The sequence below is a fragment of the Limtongia smithiae genome (assembly GCF_038497785.1).
Source record: "Limtongia smithiae strain NRRL Y-17922 unplaced genomic scaffold V1518scaffold_1, whole genome shotgun sequence".
NCBI classification, from domain to species: Eukaryota; Fungi; Ascomycota; class Lipomycetes; order Lipomycetales; family Lipomycetaceae; genus Limtongia; species Limtongia smithiae.
The window spans coordinates 459937-476554 of NW_027117622.1; the positions used below are offsets into that span (position 1 = coordinate 459937).

At 51.3% G+C, this 16618-nt stretch overlaps 8 protein-coding genes across 8 annotated transcripts; 7 read left to right on the top strand and 1 right to left on the bottom strand.

The window, feature by feature from the left end:
• Positions 1-669: 669 nt before the first annotated feature.
• V1518DRAFT_408547 (aquaporin-like protein) lies at positions 670-1844 on the top strand. The gene has a single exon (XM_066902151.1). It carries the CDS (start codon positions 762-764, stop codon positions 1632-1634), a length of 873 nt encoding a protein of 290 aa, XP_066761827.1. The 5' UTR covers positions 670-761; the 3' UTR covers positions 1635-1844.
• A 467-nt stretch (positions 1845-2311) lies between these two features.
• Positions 2312-3323, top strand: V1518DRAFT_408548 (phosphoribosyltransferase-like protein). Its single transcript, XM_066902152.1, has one exon. It carries the CDS (start codon positions 2461-2463, stop codon positions 3100-3102), a length of 642 nt encoding a protein of 213 aa, XP_066761828.1. The 5' UTR covers positions 2312-2460; the 3' UTR covers positions 3103-3323.
• V1518DRAFT_408550 (mitochondrial 54S ribosomal protein mL49) lies at positions 3220-4007 on the bottom strand. The gene is made up of 2 exons (XM_066902153.1): positions 3549-4007; positions 3220-3489 (listed from the first exon to the last, which is right to left on the bottom strand). Exons 1-2 carry the CDS (start codon positions 3903-3905, stop codon positions 3355-3357), a joined length of 492 nt encoding a protein of 163 aa, XP_066761829.1. The 5' UTR covers positions 3906-4007; the 3' UTR covers positions 3220-3354.
• Positions 4008-4036: 29 nt separating this feature from the next.
• Positions 4037-5907, top strand: V1518DRAFT_379193 (eIF3 subunit 6 N terminal domain-containing protein). The gene is made up of 2 exons (XM_066901630.1): positions 4037-4575; positions 4633-5907. Exons 1-2 carry the CDS (start codon positions 4192-4194, stop codon positions 5641-5643), a joined length of 1395 nt encoding a protein of 464 aa, XP_066761830.1. The 5' UTR covers positions 4037-4191; the 3' UTR covers positions 5644-5907.
• V1518DRAFT_408553 (uncharacterized protein) lies at positions 5867-7524 on the top strand. The gene is made up of 3 exons (XM_066902154.1): positions 5867-6474; positions 6536-7117; positions 7180-7524. The coding sequence occupies exons 1-3, from the start codon at positions 6063-6065 to the stop codon at positions 7278-7280; spliced, it is 1095 nt and encodes a 364-aa protein (XP_066761831.1). The 5' UTR covers positions 5867-6062; the 3' UTR covers positions 7281-7524.
• A 335-nt stretch (positions 7525-7859) lies between these two features.
• On the top strand, positions 7860-10544 carry V1518DRAFT_408555 (kinase-like domain-containing protein). Its single transcript, XM_066902155.1, has one exon. The coding sequence runs from the start codon at positions 8097-8099 to the stop codon at positions 10467-10469; it is 2373 nt and encodes a 790-aa protein (XP_066761832.1). The 5' UTR covers positions 7860-8096; the 3' UTR covers positions 10470-10544.
• A 1852-nt stretch (positions 10545-12396) lies between these two features.
• V1518DRAFT_402820 (actin cortical patch SUR7/pH-response regulator pali) lies at positions 12397-13252 on the top strand (the record flags this gene model as incomplete). Its single annotated transcript, XM_066901847.1, has 2 exons — positions 12397-12441; positions 12506-13252. 2 exons carry the CDS (start codon positions 12397-12399, stop codon positions 13250-13252), a joined length of 792 nt encoding a protein of 263 aa, XP_066761833.1.
• A 455-nt stretch (positions 13253-13707) lies between these two features.
• Positions 13708-15949, top strand: V1518DRAFT_369979 (uncharacterized protein; the record flags this gene model as incomplete). The annotated part of the gene is made up of 3 exons (XM_066901305.1): positions 13708-13803; positions 13865-15450; positions 15556-15949. 3 exons carry the CDS (start codon positions 13708-13710, stop codon positions 15947-15949), a joined length of 2076 nt encoding a protein of 691 aa, XP_066761834.1.
• Positions 15950-16618: the final 669 nt, after the last annotated feature.

The following is a 16618-nucleotide window of genomic DNA, read 5'->3' on the forward strand; positions in this document are numbered from 1 at the left end:
TGACTGGGGTCTGCTGACCCCTGGCATGCAGACAGGGGGCATCCTGGCTAAGGCTGACTGGCGGATCGTGGACGAGCGAACGCCGGAATGGAAGACTCGTTGCATGACTTTGCGGGCGAGGGGTTGCGGAGTCTGCGCTGCGGCCAGCCGCAGAGTGCGTCAAACGGTTTTGGAGCTTCCGGAAATAAGTTACAAGACCGCAGCAGCCACCCAGGAGCGCGGCGCTAGTCTGGCGCTAGTCTGGCGTGGCAACGCTAGCGCACCGCAGACAGCAAGCGCTGCCTCAGCCCCAGGTTCCGGCAAACACGTCTCTCGCGCGCCTCGCGCACCTCTAGCCTCAGCGCCGTCCGCCACTGCGGCCAGGCCGCTTTGCAGCACGCCGCGACCCTCGTGCATGCAGGTCATGCGCACAAGTTTCTGCAGGCGGGTTGTCACGCGCGGCAGCGGAGTTCTTCGGCTGTGCTTACTTCGGCGCTCGCGGCTCGTGGGTGAAACTGAAAATATTGTGATGATAAAAAAAGAACACACGTCGTACGTACCGTGTAGCACAGTCCAAGCCTCGTACAGTCGCGCTCGGCGAGCGGGCGACTTAGCGCCGTTACCTGGCCGTTGCTGTTGTACCTGTGCGACCCTCCTCAAGTATAAGCCCGCCATCCCCCCGATTTTCTTCACCACGTCTCCTCGCTTCGTCACTTCTCTCTTTTGCATCTGCTCACATCTGCTCCCCAAGGACAGTCGAGGACACAGCATCACGTCGCAAAATGAGCCAACCATCTGCCGAATCTGACGATACTGAGAAGCAGTTGAGTGCCGTCCCGGTCACTCGCATCCAGAAAAATGTTCTCGGTTTAGGCGACGGCCCGCGCAATGATCTCATTGTGGCCATTGGTGAATTTGTTGGAACCTTTATGTTCCTCTTCTTTGCATTTGCTATCGCACAGGCTGCGAACAGCTCCACCTCAGAAACCGATCCCGGCAAGCTCATTATGATCTCTCTGGGTTTCGGCTTTTCTCTTGCTACCAACGTTTTCATCTTCTTCCGCGTCTCAGGCGGCCAGTTCAATCCTGCGGTGTCTCTCGCACTTGCCCTCGTGGGTGCTATTTCTCCCATTCGTGCTGCTATCTGTGCTGTTTCTCAAATCATCGCTGGCATGTGCGCTGCCGCTGTCGTTAGTGCCATCACACCTGGCGAGATCCTCTTCGCCAACTCTCTTGGCGACGGTGTCTCCAAGAGCCGCGGTTTATTCATCGAGATGTTCATGACGATCCAGTTGTGTCTGGCTGTGCTTTTTCTCGCTGTCGAGAAGCATCGCGCGCGTCCTATGGCCCCTCTTGGGATTGGTTTCGCTTTGTTCATTAACCATCTGGTCGGCGTGTACTTCACAGGTGCTGGTATGAACCCTGCGCGATCTTTCGGTCCTGCCGTTGCCATTCCTTCTTTCCCAGTGTATCACTGGATCTATTGGGTCGGTCCCATTATGGGTGCAATTTTCTCCGCCGGATTCTACCTCACTCTCAAGTTCTTGCACAAGGAGACTGCGAACCCTGGACAGGACGACGACGGCTTCAACGACTTTATCGCCTATCTGGAGAGCCGAAAGGAGATTCTGGATTCCAAGATTCGCCTCGACTAGTGTTCTTCGTAAGAATAGAGGTGATAATAGCCTTACACATATACATATCGGTTTTTGGAGTCGGGGTCCGCCGTATTCTCGCCATGTATTATTACTTCCACAAAGACTATCTCGCTAACTTTAGTCGACATCAGCATCAGCATCATACCGTCAATACTCGTTCGTTATGCGCCTGTAAATAATTAATATAACATAATCAAGATATGGAGGTGCTAATTTGCTGTGTGCAGTGAAGTCGAAATGCTATTGAATCGGCTCGCCGCTACCGTCTCTTAAATTATTTAATATGTGTCAGTGTCCCCTGTACAGTACTCTATCTGACCGATTGAAATGGCGCGTGTCTACGGTACTGTTGATTCGAAATGCTGCTGCAGGGCTGAGCCTCGCGACAAACAGCTGGGAGGCGGACGGCTTGCGCCAATAACAGGTGGTCGATTAAGGTGAGCAGCCAGATTTCCCGGCAGCAGATCAAGATGTATACAGAAGTACTTCGACTTGTTGAGCGTATACTGTCGACTCGAGAGAAGCACGTCAGATTGATTCGGCTCGCTGCGAGTGAGAATAATTAGAACATCCGCAGGCGGCCGTCGTATGGTGCGTGCACGCTCTCTGGATTGTTTTCTTGCTCTGCGCGCTAGAATTTTATAGTTTGAATGAAAATCAGAATGCAAGCTGGCTTGTCGCCTTGCAAACCTCCACAAGTATCGCTACTTTCGCGTATCAGCCCCGAAAAAATTTACTCTGCGGCCGATAATTTTGCGACCTACCTCCTCTGCCCAACTTTCTACCCAGTCAACCTCCCCAGCCAGTCTTGAAGCCTATCGCAATGAGCGACAACAAGACCTACATTTCCTACAACTACGTGCACAAGCTCTGCCAGCGCTCAGCTCCCATCATCAAGCAGTTCAAGCCTGACCTGATGGTCGCAATTGGCGGCGGCGGCTTTATTCCCGCTCGAATTCTGCGCACTTTCCTCAAGGAGCCCGGCGCGAAGAACATCCCCATCCAAGCAATTGGTCTCTCTCTCTACGAGGAAATCGGAACCGGGCCCACTAGTGTCTCTGGTACCAGCGAAGAGGAAGTTGCCGCGGTTGAGGTTGTCCGAACACAGTGGCTAGATTTCAACACTCTCGAAAGCCACGCACTTAACCTCATTGGCAAGAACATTTTGGTCGTCGATGAAGTAGATGACACTCGCACAACGCTCCACTACGCCATCTCTGAGCTTAGCAAGGATATCCAGAAGCAAGCCGAGAGACTCGGCAGACAAGGAGAAGTCACAAAGTTTTTCGTCTTTGTCCTACACAACAAGGATAAGCCCAAACGAGCTCAACTTCCCGAGGAGATGATGACTGGCGGGTACTATCACGCGGCGGAGACTGTTCCAGATGTGTGGATCGCATATCCCTGGGAGGCAACCGATATTGACTTGCAGACCAAGCTGGCAGTTGATCAAGGAAATGTTTGAGACCGTTTGCTGGCTCTCTTTCGCGCTGGAGATCTGTGATATTGAATTCCTGTTCAGCCACGCAACATAATTACTTATTACTAGTTTGGATACGTTAATTATATAGATAACACATCAACCAAACAAAGAAATAGAATCATATTCCATTCGCTACTTTGAATTGAGCTTTGCGGAATTTTATCCGTTCGAGTAATTATTGAATAGTGATATATTTCTATGTACATATACCGTCGCAGTCTTTGCTTTACTGCTTCAAAACACAGTCCCAAGGATGTTGCGGACCTTTGCGTGCCATTTGGTTTTAATGAGCAGGTTGTTGTTAATCGCATTGAGCTTTATCGTGGCTTCAGCCATGCCCAATGCCTTCGCCAAGTCTCTTCGTAAAAGCTATAAATCATACCTATTAGCACCATATTTGCAAGTGTATCATGCTGTCATAAACTCACTTGCGCGTCTCCCGATATTCCGGTAACCAGAGTGCAGAACTGCGGAGTTCTTGTGTTCGTGTCCAACTGTACTCTGTACACCGGCAAATTCCCGTTCGCCGTCCTGCGCACAAAGTAAAAGTTGTGCAGCGTCTCTGGGTTCACCAGCTGAAAGTTGGATTTCGGTTCCTTCCATGGTTGCTCTCTGGGAGTCTGAAGTTTGGCACCACTTTCGGCTCGGTTTGGCTTCTCGGTGACGGGAGCTGCCTTCGAGGCTACTTTGGCACCGGTGCTGAATAGACAAGCTAGCCTCCTGGTGGCAAAAAGACTGCCCGGTTCTCGCACAGCGTTGGTTAGGACGGCCCTTCTCATAAACATTCGTAATGTCGTGACCGTCGGATGGCGATGGATGTTACAACGCAGTGATATTTAGGAGTCCATTTGGACCAAACAAATTTGTATCACGTGATATACGCAAAATGTATAGAGGAAGAAATTTTTGTGCGCGTAGTAGAGGTCGCAAGAAGTCACTGGAGGTCCAGTCCTTTGTCAGACACCCCTTGCTTATTTCTCAGGTTTTTGCGCGAGGAAAGATTTTCTCGACTAGTATCTTCAGCTGAACCTCTGTTTGTTTGCCATAATCCAAAGCAGTGTCGACGACAAGATGACGACCGAGAAGAGCTCTCCCTCCTACGATCTGGTGCCAAAGATCCTCTCCTATTTGGACCGGCTTCTCATCTTTGCACTTCTCGAGCATATTTCAGAACAAAAGCTGTATCCAGAAGGTTTTTTGCTGCGAGCGAAGTACGATGTTATGAAGGATACGAACATGGCGGACTATGTCGCGGAGACGTACAAGAAAATTCATGGGGAGGACGCGACCGTGCCATCCGAAATCGCTCAAAAGCGAACAGAGGTTTTAAATACTCTTTCCACATTCGAGAAGAAGACAGAGAAGATTTTGGAGGTCATTCGTAACGCTGACGTGGCCAATGCTATGAGGGGCGACAAGGCTCAGAACTTCCAGTACATCAAAGACAACTACGGGGTATGTTCAACTGTGGTCGATGTCTCGCCATTGTTTCTTGCTAACAGTAGACTTTAGATCACTATGGATGATGTTAACGAGCTTTATCACTACGGACAATTTCAGTATAATTGCGGAAAGTACGCGGAAGCCTCTGATCTTCTCTTTCATTTCCGATCTTTGTCAAGTGACAACGACTTGATTATCTCCGCGACTTGGGGCAAGCTGGCTTGCGAGATTATGACTGTTCAATGGGATACCGCAGCGGAGGAGCTGAGCAAGTTGAAGGAACTTATTGACCAAAAGTCCTTTGTGAACCCGCTTGTACTACTGAACAACCGCGCGTGGTTGATTCATTGGTCGCTATTTTTCTTTTTCCATGCGGACGCTGGACGCGAGAAATTGACGGATTTGTTTCTCTCTCCTGCCTATCTCAACACAATTCAGACGTCTGTTCCGTGGGTTCTTCGTTACGTTACCGTGTCGGTTCTTGCGTCGCGAAGTGCACGGAAGTCAAGTGGCTCTAGTCGTGCCGCTTCTTACGCCACGTATCAGAGACAGATACGCGACCTTGTTCGTGTCATTAAGCAGGAGAGATACGAGTACAGCGACCCCGTCATTGAGTTTGTGTATGCCCTCTATGTCGATTTCGACTTTGAGGAGGCCCAGGCTAAACTGGCCGAGTCTGCTGATGTCGTCAAGGCCGATCCTTTTCTTGTTGGATCTGCCAACGAATTCCTCGAGTCTGCACGACACCTTGTGTCTGAGCTGTACTGCCAGATCCACCAACGAATCGATATTAAGGATCTCTCGGCCCGTTTGAACCTTTCAGATGAGGAAGGCGAGAAGTGGATTGTTAACTTAATTCGCGATACTCGAGTTGACGCGAAGATCAATTTTTCGGACGGAACAGTCATCATGAATCACCCACCACAGAGCGTTTACCAGCAGGTTATTGAGCGAACGAAGGGCCTGAGCTTCCGAACTAGCCAAATTCTCGCACACATGCTGACCGCGCGGAGTGCAAGCAACGCTGCTGCGGTTGCTGCTGCTGCCGCTGCCGCAGACGAGGTGGACACGCAGGAGTAAGCACATTTATAGTGCATGGCGCATGTATATTTTAGTTTATAAAAATGGGTCTTTGTTGATTGATCTGGCCGGTTGATCGCAGCTTGGTGCTGGGCTGCCTACTATCGTGGCTGTTCGTCCACAAACCCCTTGTAAGCTGTAATTGACGATGGCTGCTCCTCCGGCCCGTTGTCTCGGCGCCAAAGTCAGCGATCGACTTCGCCGCGAATTGCATAGTACAGTAAGACTTCCTTGTAACCTGTTTTGACGCATATTAACCGCCCTTGCTATAGATTTTTGGTGAAGGAGTACCTAGCACCCGGCAGTTAGTCTAGCAGAGAACGACGGTACACGTACAGCTAGTGGCTCTATAGACGCGTCGGACACTTCAATTGGATACACTGAGACTCAGATTCACGCCTTTATACTTCTGATAGAATATGGTTCTGGTTGACAATCGCAATGCACCTCTTCCGCTTACGGAGGAGAACCTGCAAGCGTTATTGCTTGCCTTGAGCAATACGACTATGTCCGATTCCCATCGAACAGCATCAGTTGCGGTTCACGGCGAGACCTCTCGACGGCGCCACCCGCAGCATCCGCAACGACAGCGACACCAGCAAAGAGATGTGGACAGCGATGTTGGTTTTGACGATTTGGTGTCAGTGACGTCAGATACGAACACAGCCATGTCCAGTTCGACGATTTTGTCGCGCGAGGCGCCTAGTACCGTGTATTCGACGCCACAAGGCAGTGTTGTCAATTTCTCGGCACGCCGAGCGGCCGCGCATCTCAGTATCATGGAGCGCAGACCAGTTCAGGGCACACGGCAACGACGGCGACTAGAGAACTGTGAGTAGTCGTCGCGGTCGTGCATGCCGCCAAAAGTCAAGACTTACAATACGTATCACAGCCCGAATGTTGTATAATCCTCACGCGGTCCCTCCTACACCGCAAGATTACCTACCCGCTCCGACATACGCGGTGCGGCGCATAGATCGCAATCTGACAGAGTACCTTGCGTCGCGGACAAGAGTTTCCGAGGACTTCCTTGATAGTTTCTACACGAAGCAATTAATGCGGAAACAAGGCATGCGCGATAGTCAGCGAATAATACCAAGGACGCTCAAAGAGCGTGTTAAGAAAGGGCATCTTACACAGCCGTTTCTGAAGAAACTAGAAGAGGATGTGCGGGAATTTGTACGCTCTGCTCCTGGCGGCGACACAGCCATTCCCACGGCCGCCACAAAGGATCTTGATGTACCGGATAGAGACGTTCTTGCAGCAGCGGCTTTGAAACGTGCGGGCGTGCAGCTGATGTCAGTGAGCGTGAACAACACACCGCGACTTTCGGCCACGGAGGCCGCTGGTAACTGCAAGCAGAAATTTCTGTTGGAGAAGAATATCGACATAGCAGAGGATACAATTAAGGCGGAAGCGTTTTCTCGTTGGATCGTGTACCAGATTGCAGAGTACTACCGTATCGAGTGCTACAGTGAGTGCTTCTGCGCCTATATGTTCAGCGTATCGTGTTGTGTTCTGACCAGCCATTCATAGCTAAAATTGTCGATGAACGGAAAGTCCCATGCGTCATTATGAGTATTGATGAGACAAAACCTTCCGGCGGCCTTCCAAGACCGATTTGGACCATTATTTAGTATGCTCTTGAGATTATTGCAGTTGTTGCTGTTATAGAACATGGGCGTTTCGCGAAATATGTTAATCGGCGTCTACATAACCGATACAGTTTCATTTGTGTTGGTCTTGGTTTTTTTGTCTTTTATTTGTCTGTTGGCCTGTTAGTGGAGTCTTTGCTCCGATTATTGGACAACTTTGGTAGCATGTGAAGGTGACTAGAAATGACAATATGGGACGAACTGGTGTAGTGGCGACCACGTAAACAATTGATGTCTATAACGTTTTGAGGGTCTCTACCTACTCGAAAGTCGATATCAGATTTTGGCGTGCGCCTGCTTCTGCGGCTCTGCCTGTGCAGCTGCAATCTCAGCGTCGTCAGCACTCCGGGTATGACTCGTCTTGAGCGCGAAAAGTAGCAGCTCGCCGCTGCCAGCTGGAGTGGCGTATCGTTGCATGACAACCGGCATAGAACAAAGCATAATGATAAGTATCAGGAGGCATAAGGAAGGCAAGCAAGGTTGGCTGATTATGTTGACGGTTCATGCGGCTGGTGGTGATAAATAATAAAGTATCCAGCGAATCAGACAGAACAACGCCACAATCGATTTGGTTCGCGAAGTCGATGTGGCGCGGCGTTACAACAGCTCGGCTCGTGCGACTGGCTGGTCACCTGCACCCGAACTCTGTGTTCGTGATTCCTCCCACCGCCTTACGCACTTTGTTCTCGCCCCCTCACTACCCTTCTTACTCATCTTACTCATCCTCCTCTCTTTTTCCTCACCTTTCACCGTTGTAACTGCTCTCTCTGACTGACCACGCCCGCCCACCATCCATCCATGGAGAAGGAGCGGCATCACGGCCAGAGCCGCCGCAGCGGGGCTTCAGCCGCAGTGGTCCCGATCGATCAGACCGTGGGCGACTATCGCATCGGGCACGAGATTGGCAAGGGCTCTTTTGCGATGGTCTATAAAGGTGTCAACACGAAAACCGGTATGCCGGTTGCAATCAAATCAGTTATACGCGCGCGGTTAAAGAAGCGGCTTCTCGAGAACTTGGAATCCGAGATCCACATCCTCAAGACGTTGGCTCATCCGCATATTGTGCAACTATTCGAGAAGACCGACTCGCCGACTTATGTTCATCTCATTATGGAGTACTGTGCTCTAGAGGATTTGAGCGTATTCATGCGCAAACGAGACCGTCTTTCTCGCATGCCGTGCATTGCCACAGTTATGGAACGGTACCCTAACTCCAAGGGTGGCGGTCTGAACGAGGTCCTTGTGCGGCACTTTCTCAAGCAAATGGCATCGGCAATTCTATTTTTGCGGGAGAAAAATCTGATTCATCGCGATTTGAAGCCGCAGAACATGCTTCTTTGTCCGCCGTCACTTTCCGAGACAGAAGCTGCAGAGAAGGGCTATGTCGGAATGTGGTCGCTCCCAGTGCTGAAGCTCGCCGACTTTGGATTCGCGCGCATTCTACCAAATACCTCGCTTGCAGAGACACTTTGCGGATCGCCTCTTTACATGGCACCAGAGATTCTGCGATATGAGAAATACGACGCAAAGGCAGACTTGTGGTCCGTCGGTACGATCCTGTACGAGTTATGCCAGGGCACGCCACCTTTCAAGGCGGAGAACTATATCGATCTAGTGCGGAAAATCGAGGCCAATGGTGATCGGATCGCATTCGCGGAAGGCGTTCCAGTCTCTGACGGTTTGAAGCGCCTTATCTGCGGACTGCTTCGGCGCAGTCCTGTGGAGCGGATGGGATTCCGAGAATTCTCCGAGGACGAAACTGTCTGCGAGGACATTGCCAGCGGTTCATTTACATCGGCATCTTCAGTAATTGCACCGTCTAGTGATGCTCTCAGCGCCAAAGAGACGCCGTCTATCCGTGCCCCAGTGAGTATCGTCAGAGCTAAAACTACTGATGAGCCGCGGGTGGATTCGTCATCTGATGCAGCCGTCTCGGAGAAGCAAAGCAGCCGTGATACGACAGCTCCACCGGTGGCGCAGACGGTCTCGAACACTGAGTCGACACGACAGCCGACCGCGCATAACCAAGTTTCAACACCACTAGCTATACCTGTCGTGACAGGTCCGGTGATCACTGATGAACCTGATTTCTCTCCGGCACGCAGCGATCGTCGGCGGTCTTCAGGTACGAGCATTCTCAGCATCGCAACGCCACCGATCCCGCAGGTGACTACTGCCTCACCATTACTGGGGCGCGCCGCGTCATTGGGACGACCAGAAGATGATGTCATGTTTGAACGCGAGTATGTTGTGGTGGAGAAGCGCACTGTTGAGGTCAACAAGTTTGCAGATGAGGTTGCAAACTCGCCGAGGGCGTTTGGCAGTGTTAATTCGCAACGGCGTATGTCCTCGTCTTCCCGAAACCGATTTTCTCCAGGATCTACCTCAGGTACTCGGTGGACGAGCTCTACCGACCAGCGACGCAATTATGGCGACTCTCCGTCGTCGTCACTTGGCCGTGCCGTGGCGATGGCAAGTGCTCGTCTTATTGGACGCAGTGGTAGTAGCGGTGGATACAGCCCATCCGCGCGTGGCGGGCAATCTCCACAGGAGTACGATCAAAACCTTACAGAGAACGAGCTCGGAGTTCTTATGCGTCTCGAGGCTACAACTGCAAAGTCGAATGTCGTGTATGAACTTGCGAATGTTAAGTTTGAGCAGCTTATGCCAATGACGCCGTCGAGCAATTTCGCGACTACATCGGATCTCACTCCGCAGGCAGTTGCGGCGCTTTCAGAAGAAGCACTCGTCCTGTATGTAAAGGCGCTTTCGTTACTTGCGAACGTCATGGATATTGCTGGATCGTGGTGGGCGTGCAACGAGAGTAAGACAGTTTCTCCACGTTTGATTAATACAGTTGAATGGAGCCGGGAACAGTTCAACGAGGCACTGAACAGGGCACAGCTTGTGCGAATGAAGCTTGCAAATTCAACTGGCCAAGGATCTCAATCGTTTGAAGGCACGAGGGTGACCGCGGAGAAGTTGTTGTACGACCGTGCAATCGATATGTCCCGACAAGCCGCAATGAACGAGCTCGTTGGAGATAACTTGGCAGAGTGTGAGATCATGTATGAGACTACGATCTGCCTACTAGATGCTATCCTGGAGGTCGGCGCTAAGGAGAAGCCGATTGACGAGGAAGATAAGCGGATGGTTGATGGCAGTAAGTAACACTCTGATCTTTTTATGGCTGGAGAATCAAGGCTGATGTGCATCGGTTTAGTACTGCTGAGCGTTCGCGGCCGGCTCTTGACGTTGCGCAAGAAGCTCGACACTGCCAACAACGGCCTGCAGGGCAAATGGTTGGCGCATTCTTCGGCGGCTACAGCGACGTAACGATTGACAATCTGAATTGGCGACATCTCCACTCCTTTGTTCTATTTTTCACTTATTATGGCACCTCAGCGTGGGTTTTGCGACTGTACATAGCGCGCACTTTCCGTTTTCTCTGTGTTCACGACAGAACAGTGCAGAAATCAGATGGATACGGATAATAATTATGGATGCGGGGGAGCGTTGGGCGTTTTATAATAAGCGTTGTATGTTGAGGGATATCCTGTTTTTGTTTCGGCATATGTTTGAGGGTTTTCTCTATCTCTTCACAGTAATTTGCTGTTCAGTTTGTCTGCTCTATTTTGTTGTTTGTCTTTCCTTTGCCTGCATTGCTCTTGGGTATATTTGTCAGTAAGAGCGAGATGGGATGCTGGCGGTTTAGGTCTGTAATGGTTTGCGGGTGAGCGTGCGCACGTAGCTTGGAAGTTGCGTCCTAGATGTATTTCTATTCTTGTGCGATACGATCTTGACATGGCGGTCAGGGACAACTATAGACTGATTTGTTTGTATGTCAGCAGAGCTTGTTAATGGCCAGGTTTTGATTACCAGTCCAGTGGAGTGAACGCGCGCGTGACTAGTTTAGGAAGCTCTCCAGATGCACAGCCTGTAACGAGAGGCTGCAGAAGTATACAGAGGCCACAAAAGCAGAGCTAGCGCGCCATAAATACAAAGTTACCGATTTTTGACTTGATAAGGCACAGACGACGAACGCATTGTTATAGTTACTATGCGCGCCCATTGTGTGCGTCTGTCTCTCGTCTGTAGCGTGGTAGCCTGGTAACAGAGGATCAGGATATACAGGAAAAATGCCGAGCGTTTCAGCGCCACGCCGAGGAAGCGAGGAGGCCATCGCGGGAGACGCGTGTCGTGTCGCGCGGCTCACGCATCGTGTTGCGGCGTCCGCAAGTTCGCAACGCGCGCGTCGTCACCAGATGAACCGGATACGCGCGTCGGCATGAGAGCGATCACTACGTCAATATATATACCAAGCCAAAAACCAAGCCAAGAAACCAAGCCCTCGCGTTCAGACGACCGAGCAGTCGGCACTCATGATCTCGATATTTGGGAGACCTTGGATGAGCCGATTGGGGCAGGGCGGTGCATTTGGGTATGATAGCGACCGGGCCTTCAGCGAAGTCGCTGGGCTGGTGACGCCGCGAGGGTCGCTTGTCCGCGCTGGAGGATGAAGCGTGATGCATTCTGGCGCAGAGTGCACGCCAGGCCGCAAGTCTGCTGGAGCGGCATGGGATTCGCCGCTCGCGCACCGCCGGCGCCGCGCACCTCAGGGCCTAGAATTAAAGTTCTGGTGGTGCGGCTCAGGAATGGCGCAGCGCTGCTGGTTGTTTGACGCTGGTCGCCGGCTCACGCTAGCTACTTTTGTTCTGGCTTGCGTCAGCGCCGCAGTGCTGCGCCATCCGCCGGTGCCTGGCGAAGCTTACGACGTTCTGCGTCCCTGCATACTAGGCGCACATGAGCGTTTTGCGGCGTAAATGTAGCAAGGTTACAAGCTTATGCTGCATGTCTATTTTTACTGTGCGGAAGAATTGCATGCAGCTACCGAGTGATCGGCCAGCCCCCTCGCGCTGCAGGTGGCTGGGCAACTGCGGGGCTGTGCAGGGCTGTGACCCTGTGCCAAGTGGCTGGTGTCTGCATACTTGCCAGCACGAACTGCACGCGGCTGTTGGCCCTATAAGTGCCTCACGATCCGCCCTTGCCCGTCGGCATTTTCAAGACCCGTCTTCACTTTCACCCCCACTACACAACCATGGCTGCCGGACGCAACTGTTTTATCATCTCCTTCCCGTACTTTGTATGTTCCTATTGCATCGCAGCACGCCGCACATCCCGAGGACGCAACTAACATCCCTGTCTAGTTCGTGGTAGCCTCCTTCGTGTTGACGATCTTCGTCTTGATCGGCAGCATCCTCGACAAGAGCATCTACACCAAGCTTTATTTTATGCGCATTGATGTCAGCGGCCTCTCTGTCAGTATCGACGACACCACTGTTACCTACAGCGAGGTCTCGTCGGACATTCCTGGATTCTACCAAGTCGGAGTCTGGAATTACTGCAAGGGCTCTGTGAACTCTACTACCGGCAGTGGCTACACCATTGACAGCTGTGTCAAGCCCTCTGGCTTGTTTTACTTCAACCCTGTCACCGTCATCGAGGACGCCATTGATGAGGGCGACATTGATAACGTCCCTAGCAGCCTTACATCCGCTCTCAAGGCTGCCAAGGCGATCTCATACGCCATGACGATCCTCTTCTGCGTTTCCGTCATTTTCTCCGTGATGTCCTTCATCGCGGGCTTCTTCAGCTTCCATTCCCGTGCCGGTTCGTTCTGCACATTGATCATCTCAATGTTCACGCTTGCTAGCAGTGTGGCTGCCGCTGGTCTCGCTACCGGTCTTTACGTCGTCGAAGTGAAGGCGATTAACAATGCTGATTTCGGTATTACTGCTACCACTGGTCGTGTCATGTTTGGCATCGTTTGGGCCGCCGCTGCGGCCTCCATCATTTCGGCATTCTTCTGGTTCATCTCTATTTGTGTGGGAAGCACCCGGAGGTCTGTGTCCGAGAAAGTTGTCTACGAACCTGTCGCGCCTAGCATTATCTAAGCGGGCTAACATATACTCTGATGACTTTTATTGCGCATCTTAAGACTGCTTACGGTTGCGCGGCGTAAAATTTTATTTATTCTCTTTTATTTCGGTGTTAATGGGCTTTACAATAACGCGTGACAACAATATATGACCGACAACAGTCGGATATAGAACAACAATACTAGCAATGAACAACGTGTAGCAATCTGCGCTTTGTAAAATTACGTTCAGTCGTGCCACGGCTGAACGAACGGTTGGGAGGTCGCAATGGGAGTTTGGGACTGCTCCCAACGACGTCCCCGTGATGAGTTCACGCATGCACCTCGTTACCGCTGTTGCCTAAAAGACCTTCGGTCTCGAGATCGACTAGCGCACATAACTAGAGTCTATGGTATGCCATGGCGACACTCGGCAGCACGCCCACAGCATGCGCTCTGCCGATCCCGCCGTCGCCATTGGCAACCGCTGCCATGTTGACGATCGATCCTGTTGCAACGCTTCCGCGCGAGATCGTGCTCAAACTGTTCAGATACCTGCCGCCCAGCGACATTCTCCGTGCTGCAAGTGTAAGAATTCTAGTTTGCTTGTGTATTGCAAACTGTCAGATACTAGCGCTGTGTTATTCAGGTCTCACGCGCGTGGCACGAGGCGTGCACCGACGGAGAGCTGTGGCAAGGCATTGATGCCGGGACAAAGCAGTTTCGGGGTATGTCTCCAGAGCAGCTTACTAAACTTATTACGTCAAACGGCGGGTTTGTGCGGGAACTTAACCTACGCGGCTGGAGCCATCTATCGAGCCAGGACGCGCTGAAGATTGCACGAGCAATGTCGAGCCTTGAGTTTCTCTCGCTCGAGAAGTGCTACTCGTTCGACCACAACGCGCTAACGCAACTGATCCGGAATAGTGCCACCCTCAAATATCTCTGCTTATCCAGTTTGAATACATTCACGAACGCGAGTTGTTTTACGGTCAGTCTTAGTTGTCCAAATCTTGTCGCGCTTGATGTGTCGTTTTGTACGCAGTGCGACGCCGACGGACTTCTTGATATTCTCCGGACATGCAAGAATCTCCGCGAACTGAACTTGGCTGGTTGTCGCCGTGTGAATGAGCCACTTTTCATGCAAAAGTTGCATACGACGACCAAGAATTTACAGCGACTATCCCTAGCATCGTGCCTGGATATAAATGATGACGCGATACGCATTTTGCTCTCCGGGTCGGACGCGCCGATTCCGGTTGATATGCTCACGAGTGTACCGGAGGTCGCAAAGTTGAAATTACAGTATTTGAATCTGTCGCAGTGCTCTCTACTCACTTCGCGTAGCCTCACTGACATGGCGCATCTTGTTCCTCGCTTGATTGAGCTCGACTTATCTGGAATACCCAACATCACGGATGCCGGCATGCAGGCGCTGTTGCCGACTACTCCCAACTTGACATACATCGACTGCGAAGACTGCTGGCAGCTCACCAATGAAACGCTCCTCGCACTTTCACAGAGGTGCGCGTGGCTACGCCATGCTCAGTTTTCCGCGTGCGCGAATGTATCAGACGACGGTGTCATGAAATTGATTGAGTCATGCTCGCTTCTTCGGAACATCGAAGTGGACAATACGAGCGTTTCGGATGCTACAGTAGACATGGCGGCTTTAGTGACCAGAGCTAGGATCATGCGCGCTATGGAACGCTGCCCTCCACCGTCTTCTCAGCGCGACGTAAATTTGACAGAAACTACGGGCATTATTCTCCGACTCTCGGTATACGACTGCCCGAATGTTACGTGGCTTAGCGTGATCACTATCATGCGACGAAATGCAGAACGCGTTCTGCGGCCGTTAGCACTCAATTCATTGTCAACGTTATCTGAACGCACCGCTGAAGCGCCATCTGCCCAGCAATTACTCGATCTCCTGCAAAGTCCCGAGAGCGAGAAGTGTTTGTGGTCTTTAGGATTAATCAAGCTGAAATGCAAGTACAGTCACCAGATTCTACTTGACAGTCATGCACAATTTGTTCAACGTGGCGCATATGATTCCGCGGCGATGTTGCAGCGCGAGTTTACAGAATTTCTGGCGGGTGAGCCGTGCTTTGCGTATGTGCAGTATGCAGAAGCTGCATTGGGACAGGGACTTATTGTCGGTGATATGAAGATGTTTCTCGAGCATTATCAGTTGCAGCGACAGCTTCAGCTTAATTCCTCCAACAGCGGACGGTCTACGCCAGCTCTCGCCGAAATCAAGTTATCTAACAGCGGCTTCATGGATTTCATCCGGCAATGTACTGTTTCAATCAACGAACTTGCTCGCACGGCAAACAGTAATCCACCTTCTGGCACCGGTCTTTCGTTGGCCCGTATCATCCGTTCCCGTCGTCGTCGTCGACCGGGTCACTTGCTTCGCCAGATCCTGCTGTCCATCGCGACGACCAGAACGCCGTCTCCACTGCCAGTGGGTCGAGGCATGAGCGCTTCAGTGGCCGCAGCTATGGGCGGCGGTGGTGCTGGATCTGGAACCGCAGCTGGCAACGGCGCACGACACGCGGACGACGCAGAAGAGGCTGAGGAGGCGATGAATGAGATCTTAGATGACGCGGCGTTTGACGAGCTGAACGCGGCAAATGTGAACGACGCACTGGGTAATAATAACAACGTGAATGCAAATGGAAATAATTTGAACCGGAGCCGGCGCTCAATGTCGTGTTGCGTTATGTGAATTTATGTGGTGTCTGCTTGAATTTCGTTTATCTTTCGACGAATATCTATCTAAATTGGCGTACTTCTCTTCTGTTTGCTTGGTTCACGTTTATTTCTATTTGTTTACTGTTTGTTGATATGGATGGAAACGGGTGAGTAGGGGTTATGGCGCAGGATGTAGGAGGAGGTTGGTATGGGTGGCTAGGGATATGGGACTCTTGAGGGAATAGGCACGATGGAGGCTGGCAACTGGATAACTGTGCAATTATTAGGTCGACGTTGATATAGGCGAATGAAGTCGATGTGAATTAGTTATAAAAGGCTAGCGTACTAATTCTCTTCAAGTTAGCACCAGCCACATCCTCGGCTGTCTACGTCATCTAAGCCCCCTCGAACTGACGGAACTTAGAATGTGATAGCCAATAATTACAGTACTTCCATGCCAAAAGCAAATTATCGAAAGTACCGTACTCAAAGTAAGCTAAAAATGTTTCAATCTAGCCCAGCAACAGTTTTGCAGATGCAAAAATGGCCAGCTCGAAGCGCTTGCATGGAGACAGCAAGCACTGAGCGGAGACAATGGGGCGGAGGAGAGAGGAGGGGAAGTAGAGATGAGGAAGGGGACGGCGAGTAGAGACCACATGCGTGTGGTGTACTGGAATAATACACATTGCTCATAAACAGAACA

Coding starts and splice junctions, on each gene's coding strand:
- V1518DRAFT_408548 (XM_066902152.1), top strand. CDS start 2,461: ATGAGCGACAACAAGACCTACATTTCCTACAACTACGTGCACAAGCTC.
- V1518DRAFT_408547 (XM_066902151.1), top strand. CDS start 762: ATGAGCCAACCATCTGCCGAATCTGACGATACTGAGAAGCAGTTGAGT.
- V1518DRAFT_408550 (XM_066902153.1), bottom strand. CDS start 3,905: ATGTTTATGAGAAGGGCCGTCCTAACCAACGCTGTGCGAGAACCGGGC. Junction 3,490..3,548: donor GAATATCGGGAGACGCGCAA/GTGAGTTTATGA, acceptor TATGATTTATAG/CTTTTACGAAGAGACTTGGC.
- V1518DRAFT_379193 (XM_066901630.1), top strand. CDS start 4,192: ATGACGACCGAGAAGAGCTCTCCCTCCTACGATCTGGTGCCAAAGATC. Junction 4,576..4,632: donor ACATCAAAGACAACTACGGG/GTATGTTCAACT, acceptor AGTAGACTTTAG/ATCACTATGGATGATGTTAA.
- V1518DRAFT_408555 (XM_066902155.1), top strand. CDS start 8,097: ATGGAGAAGGAGCGGCATCACGGCCAGAGCCGCCGCAGCGGGGCTTCA.
- V1518DRAFT_408553 (XM_066902154.1), top strand. CDS start 6,063: ATGGTTCTGGTTGACAATCGCAATGCACCTCTTCCGCTTACGGAGGAG. Junction 6,475..6,535: donor ACGACGGCGACTAGAGAACT/GTGAGTAGTCGT, acceptor TACGTATCACAG/CCCGAATGTTGTATAATCCT. Junction 7,118..7,179: donor CTACCGTATCGAGTGCTACA/GTGAGTGCTTCT, acceptor AGCCATTCATAG/CTAAAATTGTCGATGAACGG.